Source organism: Bos mutus, chromosome 21, assembly GCF_027580195.1.
Source record: "Bos mutus isolate GX-2022 chromosome 21, NWIPB_WYAK_1.1, whole genome shotgun sequence".
In the NCBI taxonomy this organism is placed as follows: domain Eukaryota; kingdom Metazoa; phylum Chordata; class Mammalia; order Artiodactyla; family Bovidae; genus Bos; species Bos mutus.
Window position 1 is genome coordinate 68,443,108 of NC_091637.1, and position 23,421 is coordinate 68,466,528.

The following is a 23,421-nucleotide window of genomic DNA, read 5'->3' on the forward strand; positions in this document are numbered from 1 at the left end:
CACCCTGCCAGGCTCCGACCACCAGCCCTGCCCCGCCAGTCACGTGGGCCTCCTGCCACCCAGCTCTCCGGTCTAGGCGCTTTGGGACCGTTCTCCCCCGACCTCTTCACAGCACAAGAGGCTTCTCCTCTGACCTCTTCTTCCTTCGGCAGCGTCAGAGTGGCATTCAGTTCTGTTTGGAAGTGGCACTTTGTCGTTTCTAGAAACTCCACTCATTTCTTTTCAAATCCACTCAGCAGAGCGAGCGGTCTTGCTCGAGCACACCCAGCAAACAGGCTTTGTGCTCTGGGTCCGGGCATCCGAGGGGAGCCTGCAGCCACCCAGGCCCCTGACCGCTCTGCCCCAGGGGCTGGGGCGCCCTGCGGGCCAGGGTCTGGGCTGCGGTCTGTGTGCCGGCTTGGGCAATCACTCACGAGGAGTAGAGCACTCCAGGACAAAAGGCGCTGGCGGGGTTTCTCCCAGGAACCCGGAGTCCCGAGTTACATAAACACAGTGGAAAAGGAGCCTGGAAGCTGGCTATCCTTCTGGTGGCGCGAGTGCTCCGCGAGCATGAGCTGGCATAAACCCTGACACGGTGAGCAGCCTCACCGACAGGCACGGAGCCAGCCCGGCCCACCGCCCCGAGGCCGCTGGGCTGAGGCCCGATTTGCCCAGCCTTCGGAGCCAGGAGTCACGCACGGCTTTGCCCTTGGGCTGTCTAACTTTGACCTCATTCATTGAAATCCTGACAGCGCTTCATTGCTAAGCGACTTGACACCATTGACAAAGCTCTTTCCACGTGTTCTCACCTCAGACCAGAGGCAAAACGCCTCCGTCGCCCCATTTCCAACAAGGCATCTGTCAACAGCATGGACACCCATGTGTTCACAGACGTGGGGAACCCGAGGGGCCCCGGGGTAGGGGTCCCTGGCGTGGCCCGCGCCCCCCCCCGCCCCGCCCAGTCTGCATAACAAAGGAACAGCACCTGAAGAACAAGGGAGGCCAAAACGTTTAAGTTATTAAATCAAATATACAGAGTGATTCATTTAATATGTACATATGTACAGAAATGCACTTTCACGAGGAGGGGCGGCCGGGGCCGGCAGGTGGGCAGCAGCCAGGTGCCCGCGGCAGACGTTGACAATCGCGAGGGAGAGTCTGTGAGAAGGCACTTGTCACAAGCGTCAGTACTGCCGCCGCCCGGGGGACGGAGCAGTCAGGAAGGGCACTTCTGAAAGCACAGTTGAGAGATCTCTGGAGCGAGCGTCGCGGGCAGCGCAGGCGAGGACGGCGGGCCGGAGGGGTGGGTCTGCCCGCGGCCTCAGGCCATGCCAACCGCCACGGGCCCCCTGGCGATCCCCAGCCCCACCGCCACCGCAGGCGCCCCCGACAGCCGCGGGCCACGCCAGACGCCGTGGGTCCCACCGGCTCTTTGGCCTGGAGCCACAGCGAACCCAGATGAGGAATAAAGAAAGACTCTGTAAGCAGCGCACCACCTCTGGGACAGACGTCCACGGACCTGGGGAGGACAGGCCTCCTCACTGTCTCCTGCCACACACGCGTGCGGCACCGGGAACGTTACAAAAATAGCAACTCTCCAAGAACACGCCGTTGGTTTCCGCCTGACACTCACCGAATAATTTATACAAGGCTAAAGAAACGTAGAAAATAAACATTTGTTTTTTTGCTTTTGGTGTTTTTTCTTTTTTACACAAAATAAACTATGCGCGGCCTCGGCCTCCCATGGCCGGCGGGCGGCCTGGCGCCCTACTCCCGGCCGGCGCGGCGGGCAGCACTCACGCCCCCAAGCGTGCGGTTGTCCACCTTGGGGCCTGAGGCCCAGCGGGCCGGCCGCCCGGGCGAACGGCCGGGGTCTTTGGTGAACTTGTGCGCGAGGAACTTCTCAGCCTCGGGGGACTCGTCCTCCCCACGGCCCGGCTCCTCATCTTCCTCGTCCTCGCCGGCCCCCGCCGGCCCGGGCAGTGCCTCGCCCACCCTGCGCGGGGGTGGCGTGAAGTTCTTGCAGGGGAACAGAGCGTCCTTGGGGCCGCCGGGGCCACCCGGCCGCTCGATGGGGTTGCGGATGGGGTTGAGCGGGGCCCACTGGTTGTTGGGGCCCTCCTCCCGCGGCAGCCGGCTCCTCTCCCGCTCTTTCCTGCGCTTACGCATCCACCACACGCAGACGACCACGCACGCCAGACACAGCACGCTGAACACACCGCACAGCACCGTCACCAGCAGACCTGGGGCGGGGGCACCCAGACGTCAGAGGGCCAGACGCCCAGTCCTTCGGCTCGTGGGGATGGGCAGGGCCCTAGATCAGGGCTGGGAGGTGGGCTGGGCTGGGAAACCTTCGCCGGCAGGTGCACAGGAGCTGCCACGTCCCCGGGGCTGGTCGGCCATGGGGCAGGGCGGGCAGAGGCCGCAGCCCCACCCCCCCAAGCCCAAAGGAACCCCACCCGCTCGCCCTGGGCCCAAGCGGCGCGCCCCTCCCGCTCACCTGTGGAGGACCTGCCCACAACGACCGTCTCCACCTTCACCTCCGTGACGGCCAGCAGCAGCGAGCTGTTCCCCCGCTGCGTGATGGCGGCCACGATGGCGTGTGCCGCACTCTGGATCAGGGTGCTGTCCGGCACGTCTCGGGCCGGGCTGAAGGACTGTGGCAGAGAACAGTGCTGAGGGGCCGCCTGCGCACTCAGCTGGGCAGCGGGAGGCCTGTGACCCCTCCCCACTGTGGCAGCAGCTGGGATAGCGGCCCGGCCCTGCGTGCAGCCCTGGGGAGTGCGAGACTCCTGCTCCGGCTGGCCGGTCCAGGCAGTGGCGAGGAGGGGCAGAGACCCTGCGGCCCCATAGCACGGCGGTCTTGGAGCAGCGTCAGGGGCTGGGGGCCTGGGGCCCTGGAGGAGGCTCACTGGAGGAGGGCTCTGGCAGAGCCTGGAGGTGCCCTACGCTGGGCAGGCCACGGGGAGGTGGCCATGGCCTGGTCTGCACTCCCACAGACCCCGCTGAACCTCGGCCCTTCAGGTGGGTCCCAGCCCCAGCCGGCCACGCCTGGAGTCCTGAGAGGGCTATAAACCCGCCACTGCCCTGATGCTGGCCCAACTCACCTCCACCACCCAGCCCCTCCCACGCCAACACCAGCACCCAGAGAAACCACAGCCTCGCCCGACCCCCGAGATGCCGACTCACACCCCATCTAGGAGCACGTTCACTGTGGGACCCGCAGTGGCGCGGGTGTGGAACACAGGTGGCCGCCCGCCGGCCGCACTCACCAAGGCCACCTCCACCGCGCTGGCCTCCGAGGGCGGCCGGTCGCAGAGCAGGACAAGCAGGCGGTCCCGGGCCGCGGCCCTTGTGGCTGGCAGAGCACGGATGCCAGAGCAGACGGTGCCCACGGTGGTGCCCTGCCGGGTGGGCAGCACGTGAGCAGCGGGCAGCGACCGCGGCCCCAAGGGGGTCCGCCTCTCAGTGTGCGGCGGGACGCCACAACAGCCTGTCTGGGGAAGCAAGGGCCCTGGCTTCCCACGGCGGTCCGCAGCCCCACCCAGAACCCAGACGGCCTCTGTGGCCAGGGCCGGTACTGAGACCAGAAGGCCTTATGGGCAGAGATGAGGGTGGGGTGAGAATGCCCATGGAGCCGCGGGCCGGCCCCGCCCTCACGGGAAGGCCGCCTGCAACCCAGGCCCTGGGAATGACTGGACGAGTGGACATCTCGGCCCAGGCTGGCCCCTCCCGGCTGCCCCGAGCCCAGCGCTCCATCTCATCCGACCACATGCAGGCATGGGGCCGGGCGGCCAGCAGGGCTCTCGAGCCATCTGAGTGGCCACAGGAAGTAGGCCAGCAGTCAGGGCCCTGCTCGCTGGTGGCGTCCAGGGCGCGGGCAGCTCACCTGAGGCACCTGATCACGGTTGAAACGCAGGGTGAGGCGGGCACAGTTGTTGTCCAGGTGGCCGGAGCGCGGCTGGCATGGGGTGCTGGGCAGCGCGGGCTCCTCCGCACTACATGCCCCCCAGGCCGCGCAGGGTGGCTGCAGACACTGGCCCAGGGCCTTCTCCAGGCACTGCTGCCCCGGCGGGCACTGGGCGCTCAGGGCATCCGGCCGGCCAGCCAGCAGGCAGGGCTTCTGGCCGCACCACACCTGGGGGCACACGGACGGGACCCACAGGCAGACCCGGACGGCACCATGTGGGAAGAAGCACACCGTTGGTCATGAGTCCGTGAGCAGAGCGCCCCCTACCGCCAGGGCCCCACGGTGCCGTGAACAGAGCGCCCCCTACCGCCAGGGCCCCCCGGTGAAGGAGCCCAGCACAGCAGGGTGGCCCACGTCTTCCGGGGCCAGGTTCGCCTGTCTCCCTCCCCCCACATCCTCCCCGGGTGAGCAACAGGGTTGGGGGTGAATGATGGGGACTGCAGGCCTGGGGCGCGGAGGCAGCAGACCCGCAGGGCAGTGGGAGCGCGCAGGGCGGGTGGACAGACCCCACACCTTGCTGCAGTCTCGGTGGCCGTCCAGGCAGCGGCAGCTGTTGCAGTCCTCCACCCACGAGCTCCCGTGAGGGAAGGGCACGCCCTGCGACCAGCAGGACCTCCCGAACACGATCACTGTGGGCGGGAGAAGTGGGGCACATGGAGAGAAGGCTCCCCCGGACCCCCCAGCCTGAGCGTGGCCTCGCCAGCGGCATCCCCCACCTACCCTCCTGGCACCGCAGGCCGGATCGGCCAGGTGGGCAGCTGCAGCGGTAGCCATTGATTTCATCCACACACGTGGCCCCGTAGGCACAGGGTGAGGACTGGCACTCGTCGATGTCTGCAGGAGAGGGGCCGGGCACAGCGTCAGCGAGGCAGCAGCTTGGGCAGCAGGGCCCGCGCAGAAAGAGCAGCCCCGGCCAGCCTGGGCCTCAGGGGCCCCAGGGGCCTCTGAGCTGGGCCTGAGACCGCCGTCACTATCACCATCTGCCTCTAGGAGCTAACGGCTAACCCAAGCTGGGTCTGCCCCTGACAGGGTGCCCCCCAGCCACTGCTGGTGGGAAGCAAACAGCAGAACCGAGGCTCAGACAGAGCGGGGAGGCGGCTGTGACCACAGTGCGCCCTGAGGTCCGCGGATGCAAATGACCCCAACAGCTCCCAGAGTGGGAACCCCGCAACCCCACCCGGGGTGGGGACCCCAGCTCCTCACTGATGCGGCAGTCGGGACCCGCAAAGCCAGGCGCACACTCGCAGCGGAACCAGTTGACGCCATCCACGCAGACACCACCGTTGTAGCTGCAGAAGAGAGGGCAAGGGTCAGGGCAGACCAGCCCATCAGCCGTCCCACCACCGGGGGTCAGGGGAGCCCAGGGCAGGCCAGCCCACCACCACCACTCACCAGGGCAGGGGGTTGCAATCGTTGGTATCTGCATTTGAGGAGAGAGAGGACGGTGAGCCCGGCACTCCCCACCCAGGCACCCACCCGTGCCCGGTTGGGGGCGCCCCAGGTACACGGGGAGGGCAAGCAGATACCGCGCTGTCTACACCAGCCTGCCACGCCCAGGCTGGAGGATGTGGGGCCAGGGCAGCTCTGGGAGGACAGCCCGTCCTGGAGACCCACGCGGAAAATGGACTGTGTGAGCAAGACAGTGGCTGGCCGGAGACGCGCAAGGGCCAGCACCGACGGGAGGAAGCTCAGGGGAGTCAGAGGGGTTCAACCAGGCTTCCGCGGCCAAGCACAAGGAGTGGGTCGATGGGGCAGAGTCGGGGTGGGGGCAGGACAAGGAAGCAGGGGATGGGGTGGGCCCACACCAGCCCACGCCCACAGCCGCCCCCTGGTGCCGCCAACCCCTGAGCTCACTATGGGTGCAGGTGCGGCCCTCCCAGCCGTCCCGGCAGATGCAGGAGAAGGAGTCCCCACTGCCCACGCAGGTACCCCCATTCACACAGGGGTTGGGCAAGCAGCTGCTGTTCTTGGCTGCAAAGGAGTCAGAGAAGGAGAGCAGAAAGAGAAGGAAGGGCTCTCACCTGAGCCAGGCAGGCCGGGGTCCCCGCCCCAGGCCTCGGCCCAGACAGGCACAGCCCAGCCCCGGCCCTCACCGACAGTGCAGGTGCTGCCCTTCCAGCCCGGGGGGCAGGCACAGCGGAAGGTGTCCCCGCTGTCGTAGCACGTGCCGCCGTTGCTGCAGGTGTAGGCGTCACACTGGAACTCACCTGCGGGCACACAGCCACTCAGAGGCTGCCCGGAGCAGCGGGCGGCGCCCCGGCAGGCAGTGCAGCCCCCAGAGTGGCAGGGCATGGTGGGCACTCACGCGAGTGGCAGGTCTTGCCCTTCCAGCCATCGTCGCACATGCAGTAGAAGTCGTTGACCAGGTCGAAGCAGCGACCGCGGCTGTGGCAGGGATCGGGGAGGCAGTCGTTGGGATCTGGGGGCGAGGACGCCGGTCAGCGGGGGTCCCCGGCGTTCAGGGAGGGCTGCCCGGAGGAGGAGGCACCGGGGTGGGCCAGGGAGCAGCAGAGGAGCGGGGAGGGAGCGTGTGTACCCCTCTGCCCGCCTTCTCTATGTGCCGCATCCCAGTCAGCGGCTCAACACATGGAGCCAGGCCGACGCAGGGCACGGGACGCGGGACGCGGGGCGGGGTGCGGTGCGGGCGTGGGGCGTGGCGCGCTCAGCACCAGGAGGCACAGGCCCTGCGGCCGAGAGTGGGGCAGTGTGGCCCACTCACTGGTGTCACAGAGCTCGCCCTCCCAGCCACTGGGGCAGAAGCAGCGGAAGGCGTCCACCTCGTCGATGCAGGTGCCCCCGTTGCGGCACGGCTGGCCCAGGCAGTCGTCGATGTCTGCGGGAGGTGAGCGTGAGCTGGAGCCCCAGTTGGCCCGGCCCCCTCCCGGCCCTGGTCCACGGCTACTCACTCTCGTGGCAGTAGGTGCCCGTGAAGCCGCTGTCGCAGACACAAGAGAAGTTGCCCCCGGGTTGGCTGATGCAGTGTCCGTGGGGGCCGCACACGCCAGAGGGGCCCATGCCAGCCACCCTGGTCCCTGCCTCAAACCCGCAGCCATCGACCACTGCCACAGAGACAAAAAGGGTCAGCCCTACCTCTGCAGAACACGGCCACCCCTCGCCACAACCCCACTCTTTCGGGCCCAGCCCACACTACACCCATCCCTTTAGGCCCCGTCCCTGCTGCACACAGGCCTGCAGGCCCCGCCCACCGCACCCACCATTGCAGGCCCCGCCCACAATGCACTCACCTCTACAAGTCCCGCCCACTGCACCCTTTCCTGCAGGCCCCGCCTACAAAACACTCATCTCTACAGGCCCCGCCCACAGCACCCACTCCTGAAGGCCCCACCCACCGCACCCACCCCTGCAGGCCCCGCCAGGACAGGGCGCCCGAGGCTCAGAGCAATTCTTGCCGCCCATGTCATCCGGGCAGGCGCAGTAGTAGTCCCCCTCCAGGTTGTAGCACTGGGCCCCGTTCTGGCAGGGGCTTGGCTCGCATAAGTCGATGTCCACCTGTGAGGTGGGGACAAACATGAGGGTGCTGCTGGCACCGGACAATGGACCCGGGCTCATGTCTCTACACACAGCCCCTACGAGCGGTCCCTGAGACCCAGGCCCACTCAGACCAGCCAGCCAGGCCTCTGCAGACGGAGCCTGGAGGACGGCCCAGCTCAGCCCGTCCGGACCCCTAGCTGGCCGGAAACACCTGGGTGGGCCAGGCCCCGCCCTCCGCCCCGCCCTGGGGCAGCCCTCTTCCGCGGCCTCCCGGGGCAGCATCCGGCCTTCGCCCCTCCCACTGGCAGGAAGGCCAGCTCCCGGCCACCCCTCCAGCCTCCACGGTGCTGTGAGCCCCAGCTGTGGGTCCTTCTGAAGAACCACCCCAGGCTCCAGGACACAAGACAGGATCTGGTGTTCACACCCCGCAGCTCACTCCTCTCCCGGGTAAAGACAAAGCAGGTCAGCGGGGGTGTAAGAGTGAGCCTCTCCTTGTCAGACCCGAGAGTGATACCCCCAGCCCACCCCAAGGCCCCTCTTTCAGGGGCCTGCAGACTCCACCCCGTCACGGCCACCTGCCCTGCATCCGCGTGAGAACCAGCCAAGGCACAGGGTAGCCAGTGGACCTGCCAGGCCTCCAGGCCACCCCACCAGGAGGGGCTGGTCCTGACAAGCCGGGACCCTCCGCCTCTCCCCTGGCCCTGCCCAGCCAGGACTCTGGGGCTGGGGTCTCGGTCTAGTATTGAGCCTGGGACATGCTGCAGGGCCAACCCCCACCGTGGCCCCTCCCGGCCACTCGATGGGCCACCCGTGGCAGCTGCTGGGACCGAGGGGCAGGCAGCACGCATAGGCCTCACCTCGCAGAGCGGCCCTGAGAAGCCCTGGGGGCAGTGACAGCGGAAACCATCGACCAGGTCCTCACAGAGGCCCCCGTGGCAGGGGCTGCTGGCACACTCATCCAGCTGGTGCTCGCAGTGCCGGCCCCCAAAGCCCCGTGGACACACGCACTGGTAGCCATTCACCAGGTCCTGGGGAGGTGCGGGGCGTGGGGTGAGCCTCCCAAAGCCGCCCTCAGGCACCTGCAGCCCAACGCCTGCACCCCCCACAAAGTGTGCAGGCCCTCACCTTGCAAGTGCCGCCGTGCTGACACTGGCCCCGACAGTCGTCGACGTCTGCGGGCAGAGGCGCAGGTCACAGCGGGCCCTCCCTGCCCCCAGCCCTGCCCCCTGCGGCCCGCCCACCCATACTGACTGATGTGGCAGTTGGCGCCCTTCCAGCCCGGGAGGCAATCACAGTAATAGCCACCAATCAGGTTTTTGCAAGAAAAAGCATTAAGGCACGGCTTCCCTTCACACTCATTGGCGTCTGTGAACGAGACAAGGGGGGCGATGGGCCCGCAGCCCTGGCAGCACACGCAGCAGCCGCCGCAAGCACAGCGCACAGCATGCACACACACCCCGGCCCGCGGGACCCCTTACCCAGCTGGCAGGTGGCCCCCACCCACTGCTCCGGACACACGCACTCAAAGCCGTCCACCTGGTCCACGCACGTGCCCCCCGCCGCACACGGGTTGGAGGCACACTCGTCAATGTCTGCGGAGAGTCCAGGGGGAGGAGCAGGGATGATCGCAGGGTGGAGGAGGGGGCAGCTGGCCCTCAGGAAGGAGTGTGAGTACCCGGGTCTTCCCCTCGCTCCTCCCCAACCCCAGCCCCACAGGGATGGGCCGCCTCGCCCTTACCCTCCTGAGCCCCGGAATGCAGGCTGGGGACCCCAGAAGCCCTGGAGCAAGCTCTCACCCAGCGCACAGGTGGGCCCGCTCCAGCCCGACGGGCAGTGGCACTCGAAGCCCGAGGGCACCTCGTGGCAGGAGCCCCCGTTGGCACACGGGTTGGAGGCGCAGGCATGCTCGGCTGCATGGGGAACCACAGGGGTGGGTGTGGTGGCCAGGCCCCCACCTTCCACAAGGGCCCCCCCGACCCCCGCTGCACTCAGGCCAGAGGAGTGGGTCCAGCCGTGGCCGCCCTGACGTACCCCGCTCACAGTTCTTGCCCGAGTAGCCGTCAGGGCAGGCGCAGCGGTACTGGTCAGGCTCCGCGTTGATGCACGTGCCCCCGTTGGCGCAGGGGTGGTGGCTGCCACAGTAGTTCAGGTCTGGGGGTAGATGGTGCTCAGGGGACAGGCCTCGGCCCTCACGCCGCCCCCGCGGCAGGCCGCCACCCCCCGCGCCTTTGTTGCACAGCAGGCCACCCCTCACGCCCACCCCCCACGGCAGGCCGCCGCCCCCCGCACCTTTGTTGCACAGCAGGCCGCCCCAGTTGGTCTCACAGGTGCACTGCCAGGGCTCCACGCAGCTGCCGTGCACGCAGCCGGGGTACGGGACGCACTCGTCACAGAACCTGCCCTGCCAGCCGTAGCTACACCTGGGGAAGGCAGAGGGCCGGGAGGCCCTGCGTGTGACCGCAGACCCCGCGAGCGGGGGCCACGCCCAGGGTGGCGTGGGGACATGGCGCAGCGTCACGTGGGCCCCCAGGGCCAGCGGCCGCAGCCTTTGAACCGGAGCGGCCCCGCCCGCACGTCACGGGCAGTCCCGGCCGCTGGCCGCGCACGGTCAGCCGCAGCTGTCCAGTCACTCCTCCTGGAGCTATTTTGGGACACAGCCGGAGCGGGGCCCCCAGAGAAGGCGCCAGGCAAGGAAGGCTCTGCTGGGACCCCGGGAATGAGAGGGCCAGGTGCTGCCAGGGCCGGCAGGCCAGCGGGCACAGGCCTCCTGCTGCCGGGAACCCTGGGCACAGCCCGCGACCTCGCCTATGACTCAGAGGCGGTCACTCTCTCCACGAGGCCCCAGCAGGGACGCATCTCACAGATGGGGACGCTGAGGCCCGTGGGCTGTCCCAGGCCAGCCCCGTGAGAGGCCAGATCCAGGGCACTTCCTGACCAGGGAGGAATCACCCGCTCCCTGGCCTCGAGAGACCTCTGGGCTCTCAGGCCATAACCCCAGGAGCCAGCCCTGCCCGTACTGTGGGCCAGCATCCTCTCCGGGAAGTCCTTCAGGAGGAGACGCAGAGGGACACCCCGGCCATCAGCACCGCCCCCTTGAGAGCCCAGAGCCCCAGGGAGAGAGGCCAGCGCCCTGTGCTCAACGCCCTGGGGCCCACCCTGACGGGACCCCCAAGGGGACCCCCCCTAGCACTCAAGGGTCCTGTGGGATGGGGTGACGTCCACACCACCACCCGTCACGTGGATTTATTTTTGTAAAAGGGAAGAGGCACGGCCCTTCCTGGGCTGCCCCCGACCCCCCGGCACCCAGAAGGGACGCTGGTGGTGCAGGACAGGGAACCGAGGCTGCCGAGAGGGACTCGGCCGGCCAGACGCGCGTGTGGGACGGGGGATGCAAGCCCGGGCCCCCTCCAGGTGAGAGGGGTCCCCCGGGCGTGCTCTCAGCCCTGGGTGGGGCCACCTCTTCAGGCCCCCGTGGCCCCGGCTTTCCTGGCCTGCGGCTCCAGCAGCTCGGGGAGGAGGCGGCAGGAAGGCACGGCCATCTCCGCGGCATCCGGTGGGGGTTGTCCTGAAACCTGAGCCCAGGGCCACCAGCAGCAGCTGGGCCTCACCCACGGAGCCAGAGGGAGGCGAGCAGGGCTCACCTAGGGCCCTGTCCGGGGAGCCCTGTGCCCCCCACCGCCTTCCCACAGGGCCCACGTGGGGAGTGGAGCGCTAGCCTCCCCTCTGCCCGCCCCGGTCACTGGCCACCCGGGGCCAACAGCTCACCCCAAGAGCTCGGTGCCAAGGGCTGGGCCAGGCCCCAGCCCTGCCACGCTCACAACCCAGCAGGGAAGGGTCTGCCGGACTCCGGGGCTCACGCCTGGGTCAGAGGGCAGGGCTGCAGGAAAGGCCTGCCCCAGGCAGACAGCAGCCCTGCACCCCGTCTCCCACACCGAGGGTGCTCCTGGGGTGCCTGCCCCTTGAGACGGGAGCCCGCCACGGGCCAGGCCCCTGGGCACCTCTCAGCCCCGCTGCTCTGAGACCACCACTTAACTCAGCTCAAACCCGGCAGACAGAGTGGGTGAAGCCCTAGACACAACCCCCCCTACCCTGACGCCGGGTCCCTGGGCAACCTGCCCACTTCCCTGCCCGGGACTGGAAGATTCGCTCCACTTACCCCTTCCCAGGCCACAGCCACCGCAGGATGAACAGAAGGTGCCCCCATCCTGGCTCCCAAACACTGCCCTCCCAGCCAGAGTCAGCGGGGCAATTACCAAACTTCCCTGCCCAGCGTCCTTATCGGAAAATGCACCCACCTCCCAGAGGGAATCCTGATGAGTCAGACCCAGAGTGGGGAGGAGGCTTCACTCACCCCCTGCTCCTCTGTCAACTGGCATCCCCCCTGAAGGCTTCACCCCCGAGGGCGTCCGCCTGGTCCCCGGGGCCCAGCTCCCAGGCCATCGGCGAACTCCTGGCACCCACCTGGCTCCCGCCCTGTAGAGAGCCCCCTGGCCGCCCCCACCCCTTCTAGCCCCCACTCCTCCCCGCCCACCCTCGACCCCACTCAAGCCAGCAGCGATTCCACTGCCCCTCAACCAAGGTCTGCGGCCCAGACCCCTGGCTCTCTGGTTCCCTCTGAACCCCCGCCAACATGTCTGGGACCCCCTGCCCCTGCCAGCTCCTTGCTGTCCACCGGCAGCAGCAGGAACCCCAGCTGGCTCCCCCGCCCTGCCCGCCCCGCCTGTACGCACACGGCCCACGTGCATCCCTAGCCAGGCCTCCTCCCACAAACCCGGGCAGGGTGGGCAGCACTCCCACGACAGCAGCTGCTCTCCCGCCCGCTGCGCCTGGGGCCGCCCCGTCAGTGGCTCAGGGTACCAAAGGCGCTCGAGCCCCACTCTCCTGCCCCAGGACGCCCACGGGGGCGGCCCCCACACCCACACCGGACAGCAGCCTCTGCCTCCTGGCCCGCCCCGTGGGGCCTCCTGGCTACCCCCAGGCCTCTCCCGTTCCCCACCTGTGAGCACCACCCTGCACCGCCTGGACCGCGCACTCCTGCCCTGGAGCGGCTCTCGGCCCAGACCAGAGGTGTGGAATGTGTGGCGGCCCTGCCCACCAAGGCTGGTCCATGCCCTGGGGCACACTCGGGCTCCAAGAGCACGTGCGGCCTTCACCAACAGTGAGCCGCACACAAGCAGGGCCCATCCCACTCACGTCGCCTGTGTGCAGCCAACTCTGTGCGGGAGCGAGTGTGTGCACGCTCAGGAGGCAAAGAGGACCTGGCGCGGGGCACTCACCTGCACTCCCCGGGCACGGAGCACCCCCCGTGGAGCAGGTTGCATCCCTGTTTACACACGGCTGTGAACGGAGAGAGCAAACAGACCCCTGCAGCGGCCACACACCGGCCTGCGGCCGTGACACAGGCTCTGGGGACAGCCCCCCGCGTGGCCCCCCACCCTCCGCGGGGCACCGTGCGTCCTCCACGATGCCCCCACCTGGCCCTCCGCTGGCCTCCGCTATGCCCCCAGTGCTCCCGTAGCCCCGCCCCGCTCACCCTCCTTGCACTCCTTGCCCATCCAGCCGTCCATGCAGGCCTTGTTGCCATACTGGTCACAGGTGTAGTGACCGAAGAAGTCGTTGCGGGGCCGGCAGAACTTGTTGCAGGTGGGGCTGTAGTAGTTCTCGTCACAGCGCACGCGGATCTTCAGCTCCAGGTGGGCCACGTGGCCGCTGAAGTGCAGGCTCTTCCAGCGGTCCTCGGGGTTGATCATGCCCGCGTGTGACACCCGGTCGATCAGCAGCTCCTCTTGGAGGGGGAGCAGCAGTCAGCCGGCACGGCCGCTGCCCCGCAGGAAGCGCAGGACTGGGGGGCCTCCCGCTTGCGCCTGCGGCCAGCCTGTCCTGCCCGAGGCCCCGCCCCGCCCCGGGCTCTGCACGCTTCTCACGGCTGCAGTCAAGGCCGCCCCGTCCCCGCAGGAGCCACAGCACTCACTGCTGCCGTGTCTCTAGATGAGCCTCCCTGGGCCCGAGACCACGGACCCGGCAACCCGAGGGCTGGGCCTCCCTCCAAGCCAACCTGCTACGTGGCCGGAGCTGGCAACCACGGTCACGGGGTCTCCCTACACGCGTGTACCGGTTTAGAAGATGGTGCAATAAAATGCTAAGAACCCTCACCCCACAGCCGGCTCCACTGACCGCTGCTCTCCGCCCGCCCCTCTGTGTTCCCATGGCATCTCCACTGCTGGGACCCAGCTTGGTCTAACCCAGCATCCAGCTGCCCATCTGACGCTGTCCAGACACAGAGCGTCCAAACAGCGCTCCAGCCCATCCCCACGACAGTCTCTCCGCCCCGCGGCCACCCAGTCAGCGGGCCCCGGGCCTCGACCTTCGGAGCGAGCAGAACCCCGCCCACCCCACAGGCCACCCCTGGTCCCAGCACCCTGACTGCTACACAAAGCTCCCCACCTGTCTCCACCCTGGCCCTGCAACCCACCCTCCACGCGGCAGGCTGAGCAACCCGCCTCGGAGAAGAAGCCGGTGTCCTCACAGGAGCCACGCGGCCTCCACGAGCTGACCCTGGCCCGCTAACCTCATGGCAACCCCTCCCCTGCCCACAGGCTCTGGGCTGTTGGCACTGGCTGTCCCCTACCTGTCTGCGAGGAACCTCTGCCCACCACCACAGGCCCTGTGGACTCTGTGCAAGGCAGGCCAGCCAGCAGCTAGGCCTCCAAAGAGGCCCACCGAGCCCTTCACCAGGGCGGAGAGGGGCCCACACAGCCAGAGAAAGCTCTCGGCGGTGACCCACCCCACTGAGCCACGGCCAGGCCCCAGAAGACCGGCCTTGGGTCTGGGTATCAGCAGGAGGTCACAAGAATGCCAGGGACGGCCCAGGTGCGGGACCTCGAGGAGGACGCAGGCCTCCTGCCAGAACACAGGCGAAGCCAGGGCAGCACAAGCAAGTCCCGAGCGCAGCAGGGCATCCTGGCGGCCAGGGCAAGAGGGGCAGAGACCTGCAGGGCAGAGGCGGCTCCCTGCCCGCTGTGTGCCTTCTGCCCCAGCAAGCAGAGGACCAGGAGCCTGGCTACGCGCGTCTCCGTGAGGAGGGAGGCCCTGTAGGCAGCCCCCCGGGGACCCTCAGGGGCTGACTCACCATCCGGGGTGGTATCGTTGTCCCAATCCCAGGCCTCCACGATGAGGGTGAAGGAGCGCTGTGGGACGGGGAGGGCGGGTCAGGCTCCTCCGCCCACCCCAGCCGGCCAAGCCCCCTCTTCCATCTCGGCCCAGACCCCGAGATGACCCCCCAGAGCAGGGACGCTGCTCCTTCCAGCTCACAGAGACTCAGGGGCCTGGACTCTGGGCTCCTGCAGCCTGCCAGCCAGCAGACCAGGTCAGGCTGCAGAAGAGACAGTGACCCACATGGGGCAGCGGGCAGAGGGCGGGCACAGCCGAGTGGCCTCAGCCTGAGGTCTCGGGTGGGCTGGGGCCAGAGGGGGTCGCGTGGGAGCCCAGGGTCCTCCAAGCCCACTGGGAGAGTTGATGCCCAGTCACCAGGCTGCGGGGCCGACCTGGGTGGCCCGAGCACTGGAGCTGCCGTGGGACACGCGAGCTCACAGTGAAAGGGAACGCTGCTCAGTCGTGTCCGACTCTTTGTGATCCCGTGGACTAGACAGTCCTGAAGTCTCCAAGCCAGAACACTGGAATGAGTAGCCATTCCCTTCTTCAGATCTTCCCAACCCAGGGATCGAACCCAGGTCTCCCACACTGCACGTGGATTCTTTACCAGCTGAGCCACCAGGGAAGCCCTTAGTGAAGGTCCAGGAAAAGCGGCCCCACTTCACAGATGGGGAAACTGAGGCCCAGGGACGGCCTGAGGCAGCCTCAGCAGTGCTCACTGCCCCCCACTGTCTGGCCCTGTGTCCCAGGCAAGGGATGCGGTGAGTGACAGGGTAGCATCACTGAGCAGCCCAGGACCACCCTCTGCCCTACCCCACCCTACAAAGACCACCAGGCACAGGCAGCGACCCCCTCCCCATGCCTTCCCTGCCCGGGACCCCCTCACTTCCGCGGCTGCCCCTGCCCAGAGCCCCCCTACCCCAGCAGCTGCCCAGAGAAGACGGGCAGGAAAGAAGACGCCATCGTCCACCCTTCTAAACCCCACCCCCATGGGGCCAACCCCAGGCTGTGAATCCTATTCCCGAGGGTCCCCGAAACCCCTGCCTCCCTGCTGTCAGCGCCGGCCGCCAGGCCATCAGGCCTGGTCCAGGCTGCCCGCCTCCTTCAAGGGTCCCCAGCAGCCACCACGGCCTCCGCTCCCCCATCCACAGGAGCCCCAAGGACCCTCAGAGCTCTGTCCACATCTCCCCCACTGCCCAGAGCCTTCCTGGGGCTGCCTGCGGCTCCCGCGCTCCCCACAGGCATCCAGCACGACCCCGCCACGGAGCCCTTGCACACACAACGTCCTCCCTCTGCCTGGAATGACCCCACGAGCCAGCCTTCCCCGGGTCACTCCACTCCTGGGTGCAGCTGGAGCACCCAGCTCCTCCCCAGCAAGCACTCACTTCACCCACCATCCACCCACCCATCCACCCATCCATCCATCCACCATCCACCCATCCACCCACACACCCACCCATCCATCCATCCACCCACCCATCCACCCACCCACCCATCCATCCACCCACCATCCACCCATCCATCCATCCACCATCCACCCATCCATCATCCATCCACTCACCCATCCATCCATTCATCCACCCACCCATCCACTCACCCACCCATCCATCCATGCATTCACCCACCCATCCATCCACCTACCCAGCCAGCCACCCACCCACCCATCCGTCCATCCATCCACCATCCACCCACCATCCATCCACTCACCCATCCATCCATCCATCTATCCACCTACCCACCCATCCATCCACCCACCCACCCACCCATCCATCCACCATCCATCCATCCACTCACCCATCCATCCACCCACCCACTCATCCATCCACCATCCACCCACCATCCATCCACTCACCCACCCATCCATCCTCCATCCATCCATCCACCCACCCAGCATGCACCAGGCACAGGCCTGCCTCTGGGTCAGTGGATGGGTGAGAAGCCGCTGTACTAAAGGGTGTCAGGGTAGGCTTTGGGGAGGGTGCTTGGGAGGAAGCATCCCAGGCAGGGGGACCACAGGCAGGGCCTTCGGCTGGAAGAGGAGCAATGCGGGGAACAGGTCTCAGGGTCAGACTGCGGGACCACTGGCCCCTGTGCCAACTGTGGTGCCAGCGCTGAGCAGAGTGGGTAGCTGCCAGGTGGGTGTGAGTGAGGGCCAGGGGCTCCTGGGGCTTCAGCGGGCATCCTGGCCACACGGGCCATGAGGGAGAGCATGGGAGGGGGCGGGGCAGGGCCCAGGGCTGAAGCCCTTGCAAGGCAGGCCGAGGAGCGCCCCGGCCCCAGGGTGCCCAGCCCACAGGGCGTGAGAGCCCACCTCCCAGCACCTGCGCTTCGGAAAGCAGGGAGCTCCTCCTGGCTCCCAGGAAACCCCACGCCAGCCACCCAGGTAGGGTTACCGTCACCTTCACCAGCACCCGAGGCTCCGGTTACCTGCCCCTGAGGGGACGTGTGCCCGCCCGCCCGCCCACCCACAAGGGCCCCGCCGCCCGCCAGCTGCGCTCCTGCACCTGGGCGGCAGGGAGGCACCTGGGGAGAACCTGAGCTGGGGGGCAGGGCGCCAGGCTGGGCCTCCGCCTCCTCCCAGTTGGCCTCCAGGACTCAAGTCTCCTCTCTGCAAAGAGCAGCCTTCTGTCCCAGGGACAAGCCTCGTGGGCCACGGGCTGGCCGGGCTCTGTGGACCCAAGACCCTACAGAACAGGAGGGCCCCTGGCCAAGCGTAGCTGGGCTGCCAGCCTGCCCAACCTTGAGAGGCCCCCAGCCTGCTGGCCTTCTTCCCTCTTCCAGAAAGCCCACCCCAACCTGCCTGCGCCAGAACCCCATCCTGACCGCGGGTCCTCCTGGCCCACCCCCAAGGCCAGGTCCCGACCCGCGGTCCGACCCTCAGAAAGTATGACGGGCCGGCAGCCCCAGTGGCACAGGGCACCCCAGGCCCAGGAGGCAGCACTGACTGCAGAGCCTGGGTCCGCGGGCCCCACCTGCTTCCTCTCCCGCAGACCCCGCATCCGAGCCGGGCCCCCCGTGGAGCAGAGCAGGATGCGGCGCCAGGAGCTCTCAGCGAAGATATGTTTCCTGAAACCTGAGCTTTGCAGAGGCCCAGGTCTCTGCCTCCATTGTCACCGCAGGGGAGTGGGGGGGCCACCTCTCCCCAAGCTGCTGGGCCCAGCGGGGTCACGACAGGAGGACTGGACCGCAGGCTTCCCCAAGGGAACCCGGACGCCCACGCTCCGCACCGGGGACCAGGCAGGCCGTGCCTGAGCGTGCCCAACCAGCCCACTGCAGCCAGCAGCACACAGCCTGCCAGCACCTCGTCACACGCACCAGGCAGGACCATGAAGTCGAAGATCAGATGGACCCTGGTCATACCAGGACGCGTGACGAGGCCTGGGGCCGCGGACCCTGGCTCAGGCCTGAGGATTACAAGCATTTGTCTCCACCAAGAAGCCCCTCGCTGGCCCAGGCCGCCCTCACCCAGACACGACCCCTGGGAGGGTCCCCGGAAGCCACAACTCCTCCAGAAGCCCCTGCCCAGACCCCCCAGTGACCTCCCCCTCTCCACGGTGGAGCCTCACTCTCAGCTCCGCCCCCTCAGGGCCCAGGGACAAAGCCCTAGCCTGTCTCTGAGTGCCCACTGGCTGGCACTGCCCGTCTGGGGCCCCTCTTTGCCCAAGAGCCCCACCCTACAGCCCCAGTACCAACGCCTGGGCCAAGACCCCTGATCCGAGGCAGGTGAGCCTCTGCTGAGCGGGACCCCTGGCCCCTGGGACAGGAAGGAAGGGAAAGTGAGCCCCCACACGGACAAAAGAGGCAGCAGCCCTAGGCACCGCGCGGGGAAGGGGCCGGGGCCGCCTTCGCCCCACACCAGCCGTGGGTCCTCGGGGGGCAGGGAGCACCAGGAAGACGTCATCTCACACCGTCAAGGACAGCCCCAGGGGCAGCCCCTGGCCTGGCCCACCGCGGAAAGGCACTCACGCCAGCGTGCGCATCCCACCAGGCCGCACCCTTGGATGTGCCCCAGGGGCAGCCCCTGGCCCAGCCCACCGCGGAAAGGCGCTCATGCCAGCGTGCGCATCCCACCAGGCCGCACCCTTGGATGTGCAGGCCCTTGACTGGCCCAAGGCCCCCTGCCGACCCCTGAGCACAACGCACGGGTCCCTGGTCCTCCTCTCACTCCAGCCTGGCCTTCCACGAGCCGCCGCAGCCCCCCCAGGCCAGCAGTCACCCCGCAGACACACAGTGCACATACCAGGATGGGGCCTTAGACCTGGAGGCCAGGTCCTGAGGTCTTGGAACCAGAATGTGAGCCAAGGAGGCAGGCATGGCCTCCAGCTGGGCAGCAGGCCCTCAGTCAGCAGGAGGCCCCAGGGCCACGCTGCGCCTCCATTGGCCAGGCCCCCCAGGCCCCCGTGAGCCCCCAGTAGCCACTGACTCACCCAGGGAGGGCACACACACACGTGATCAAACATGGCCTCCACCTTGTTGGCTACGAGCCAGCTGCCAGGGCCAACCGGGTGTCATCCATCTCCTGGGGACCGGTAGGACACGTGGGGGCATCCATGGGGGGGATCAGGAGAGGAGGGGAAGTCCCACACCCAGACTGCCCGCACCTGCCCTCCCCTCCCCTCACCCAAGACCCTGGACACACCTCTTTCCAGAAACCTGAGCCCGAGTCCAACCTGAAACCACGCAGAGCAGACAACACGGGGACTCCAGGGCCCGCGCAGCCAGGTACGGGTGCAGAGAGTCCCCCAGGTGCCTCGCCTGGGGCACCAGGATAGAACGAGAAGGCAGTTGTGGGGGGGTGGGTCAGGACTGCCTGAAGGTCACTGGAAGGGCTGGAGAGTGCAGAGCCCAAAGTAGGTCCTGGTCCGCCCTCTCCAAAGCCAGGGCCAGGCGCAGGCTGGCTCCCCACACTCCTGGACCCCCCGCCATTTCCAAGGCCCTGCGCACACGACCTGCTCCAGGGTCCTGGACAGAAGCCCCTGCGCCCCGCCCTTTCACGTGAAGCTCCTGAGGCAGGGCCCAGCCCCTCCTGAGTCCCCAGGGCCATAGTGGGCGCACCGGGTTCCAAACTCGTGCCAGCTCACGGGATGGAGCTGGACTCGCAGGGGGCAGAGGCAGTGCAGCCACAAGGCCGCTGCCGGCCGAGCGGAAATACCAGGGCACTGGCATCACTACACGGGCCATGGGCCCGGCAGCCAGGCCACGCTACCCGTGCGGAGGGGGAGACAGGAGCGGCCCCCCAAACGCACAGCTACCCCGCTGCCCCACCCTCACCACGGGCTGGGCCACCAGCCCCTCCTGGGTGCGCCCAGCAAAGTGGAGGGCGGGGACCTGGCCCAGCACCTGCCCCTGGTCTGCAGGCCCCTGCCTGGGAGACCCGGGCCTGCCCCGTCCCATTCCATGCCTGGCCGGCCGGTGGGACCAAGAGCGTGAGGGACACGCGTCGGCCCGCCACATTCCTGCAAGGCCTCCCTGCCCCCATGCCCACGGCTGCCAACTCGAGCAGAAAACACATCCTCAGGTAGCGATTTCGAACCGCGCTGGCCCGAGCCCAAGCGCAGATGACAGGCTGCGGGCCCTGCTCAGACCTGCCTGCCGCCCACTGCGGGGGCGAGGGGGCTGGGCTCATCCCAGCGCCCGGGGCCTCCCAGCCTGCCCCTGCCTCCCGCCTGTTCCACCCCAGGGACACACTCCCCACCTGCGGCCTGGGGGTCCAGGGAGACTGCAGAGGCCCCAGGTACGTGGGGGCAGGGCTGTGGCCAGGGGTCAGGAAGCAGGGGGAGGGGGTAGCCGTGAGGCCTCCTGGCCTAGGATACGATATGGAGGAGGTGCCAGCACGGGGCTCAGAGCTGGGGGGGCGGGGGGGCAGTGGGGGGCCAACCTCAGCCTGGCCTCAACCCCCAGTCTCTTTCAGAACCACGGCACCAGGTGGGCATGTTCTTGTGGCCTCCCAGTGGCTGGCCGAGCCAGAGGTCCTTGGTCAGAAGGACAGTCCCTCAGTCAGCCTGGCACCCTGCTCTGGGCACTGTCCACACACAGACACACCCCAGCTGCCCGGACCTGCCTCTGCACCCTGAGACCCCACTTAGCAGGGGCCTCTCTCCTCCCTGCCCCCACCCAGTTCCCTGCGCGCACAGCACAAAGACCCGGGAGGCCAGGCTTCGGGCCACATCGGGCAGCTGGAGGCCTGGCCTGCCGCAGCCCCCACCCACCGGGGCCCAGGACAGCCCACTGAGATGGACCACATCCCTGCCAGCATTCCCAGGTCCACGGCTCCTGTCTGACAGGCGGACCTCAAGCTCCTTCTCCAGAAAGAACAAACAAAACCCAAAATGCAAGACAGAAAGGTGCTTAACAGAGAATCACAGCACCAAGGCCCCTCGAGGCTGGCTCCCCGGGTCTGGACCAGCGGCAAAGGCTGCCACCAACCCACGAGCACGAGGTCCCTCGGCCCCCGCCTGAGCAGCCCCCCACCCCCACCCATCCAGGAAACGGCAGGGCGGGCGCAGGCTGGCCGCGGGCCCGGGCGGCTCCGCCGGGGCCTGCCCCGGACCAGCCCCAGCACGCGCGGTGCACATGCCTGCGCGGCCTGCCCGGGCCCGAGGCGCCCGGCCGCGCCTCCGCACCCAGACAGACACGCGCAGGGCGACGCAGGCACACGCCGCGGGCCGCCCCGCACGCGGGCCGCGGCCACCCCGCCGCGCTGAGACCCCCGCGCGCCCACGTGGCCGGGCGCGGACCCCGAGGCAGGCGCCCCCTGCCGGCCCCGCCCCACCGTGCCCGGGCGCGCGCGGCTCGCGCGCGGAGCCGGGGCCGCAGGTGCCGGGGAGCCAGGGGGGGGGGGGGTGCCTGGAGGCCGGGGGGCCGCGGGCAGGGTGGGGCCGGGCGCCCGGAGAGGGCAGCGCGGGAGGAGCAGCACCTACCGGCCAGGCGAACTGGAACGGGATGACGACGAGCCCGGGGTCCTGGTCGCCGCCGGCCCGGGCCCGCGCTCGCGCCCGGTCCCCAGCCGCGCCCGCCGGCGGCAGGTAGAAGGAGTTGCCGCCCAGCACGGGCGTGGCGCCGTGGCCGTAGCTGCAGGGCCCCGTGGGCGTCACCTTGGCCTGGTACTCCTTGAGGCACACGCGCACGTACGTGTCGCACTCGTCGTGGCCGCAGCCCCCCGCGCGCGTCGTCCGGCCGCCGCCGTCGCAGCAGGCGCCGCTCAGCAGCTCCCCGTTGGCGTTCCGCAGCGCGCTCAGCTGCAGCTCGAAATAGCCCATGGGCCGCGCCGCCTAAAAATAAGGCGGAGGGACAGCGCGGGGAGGCGCGGGCCGGGGTCGCCCGCTGCGCGCCCCGCCCCCGCCCGCCGGGCCGCCCCGAGGGCTTCCGAACCGCGGCGCCCGCGGGCGGTGCCGCCGGCCCCGAGGGCGGCGCGGGGCGCCCCGTCCGCGCCCCTGCTCACCTGCACGCAGAGCGCCAGCAGCAGCAGCAGCCGCCGGGGCAGGGCGCCCCGGCCCCGCGCCCGCATCGCCGCCGCGACCCCGCCCGCCGGCCCGCCGCCGCCGCCGCCCCTGCGCGCCGGGCCCCGGCCTCCCAGCGCCCGCGCGCCCGCCCGCCCTCCGAGCGCCGGCGGCGCGGCAGCAGCAGAGGCGGCGGCGGCGGCGGCGGCGGCGGCGGCGGGCGGGTCGAGGCGGCGCCGCGCGGGCGCGGGCGGCGGGCGCGCGGGGCGGCGGGCGCGCAGGGGGGCGGCGGCGCTCGGGCTCGCAGGCGGCGGCGCTCGGGCCCGACCCGGCTCCCTCCCGGAGGCGGCGGCGGCGGCGGCAGCGGCGGCGGCGGCGGCGGCAGCAGCGCTCCGGGCCTCGGCTCTGCGCGCCCGCGCTGCGCTCGCCCGCAGCCGACAAGTTCGGGCCGAGACTGACAGCTCGCTCGCCCATTCGTCACCCGCGCACCTGCATATGCATGAGGGGGCGGGGCCGCGCCACGGGGTGGGGCGGGGGGGCCGGGGGCGCCCGGGATTTAAAGGCGGCGGAGGGCGCCTCCTGTCAGCGCCTGGGCCCGGCGCGCGCCTCGCGGGGCGCCCGGCGGCCGAGCGGTGGGGCCTCCGCTAGCGCCTCGGCCGGAGCCAGGAGAGCGGGACCCGGCGCCCCAACGCGGCCGCGCCTCGCCGGAGCCCCGCCGGGTCTCCGGAGCCAGGGGGTGGGGCGCCCCCTGAGGTCACCGCCGCGGTCCCCTCCCACCGGTGCGCCGCCGCCGCCGCCGCGCTCCTCGCGGTCCCAGGGAAGAGGCTGCCTCCTGCACAAATCAGGGCTCTATCCTACTTGGGGCGGGCGCGGCCCTACTACGTGCCCCCGCCCCCGGGAATACCTCCCCCGCCACTCCCGCCGCAGGGGGCGCTGCTCCCCTCGGACGCCCGCCCCACTGCCCGCAGGTCGGAAGCCACGGAACTAACGCTCTTCTGCGCGGCCCGTGTCCAGCTCTACTCTGGTGGCAGAGGGGACATCCGAGGAACGTCCGGGATGGGGGTCGTGGTTTGGGCGCGGACGAGGGTGCGAATAAAGGACGGTGGTGCAAGCCCCAAAGGACAAAGTGAAGGCCGCCCAGAGAGGCTGCGGCTGCTGTCCTGGTCGCCAGGCCCCCGTATCCCACCCCCTCATCGCCTTATTGCCCTCTCCTGGAGTAACCTCGCCTCACCTCCCCGGAGTCATGCCAAGGCTCCGGGTCTCCAAACACCCCTTCCTCTCTGCCAAACAGGGTCCCTTCCAAGGCTGGAGATCGCCTTGGCCGTTAGGGATACCAATTTGGTCCAAAGGGGTTTCCCCGCCCAACCCCGGTAGCAACTGGGCTTTCTT

The 23,421-nt window shown here is 69.2% G+C and overlaps 1 protein-coding gene across 2 annotated transcripts; it reads right to left on the reverse strand.

Moving 5' to 3' along the window:
- Positions 1 to 973: 973 nt before the first annotated feature.
- On the reverse strand, positions 974 to 22,200 carry JAG2 (jagged canonical Notch ligand 2). 2 transcript variants are annotated; one of them, XM_070358096.1, is made up of 26 exons: positions 22,035 to 22,200; positions 21,514 to 21,864; positions 14,571 to 14,628; positions 12,975 to 13,226; positions 12,718 to 12,778; positions 9,731 to 9,861; positions 9,473 to 9,592; positions 9,238 to 9,351; positions 8,920 to 9,033; positions 8,693 to 8,806; positions 8,567 to 8,613; positions 8,299 to 8,469; positions 7,309 to 7,459; positions 6,856 to 7,008; positions 6,669 to 6,782; positions 6,255 to 6,368; positions 6,043 to 6,156; positions 5,804 to 5,920; positions 5,342 to 5,369; positions 5,153 to 5,238; positions 4,670 to 4,783; positions 4,463 to 4,578; positions 3,869 to 4,117; positions 3,252 to 3,383; positions 2,480 to 2,636; positions 974 to 2,222 (listed from the first exon to the last, which is right to left on the reverse strand). In XM_070358096.1, exons 1-26 carry the CDS (start codon positions 22,098 to 22,100, stop codon positions 1,747 to 1,749), a joined length of 3,720 nt encoding a protein of 1,239 aa, XP_070214197.1. In that variant the 5' UTR covers positions 22,101 to 22,200; the 3' UTR covers positions 974 to 1,746. The 2 variants fall into 2 exon arrangements, with proteins under 2 accessions (XP_070214197.1, XP_070214199.1); XM_070358098.1 differs by lacking the exon at positions 8,693 to 8,806.
- Between the last annotated feature and the right edge of the window lie 1,221 nt (positions 22,201 to 23,421).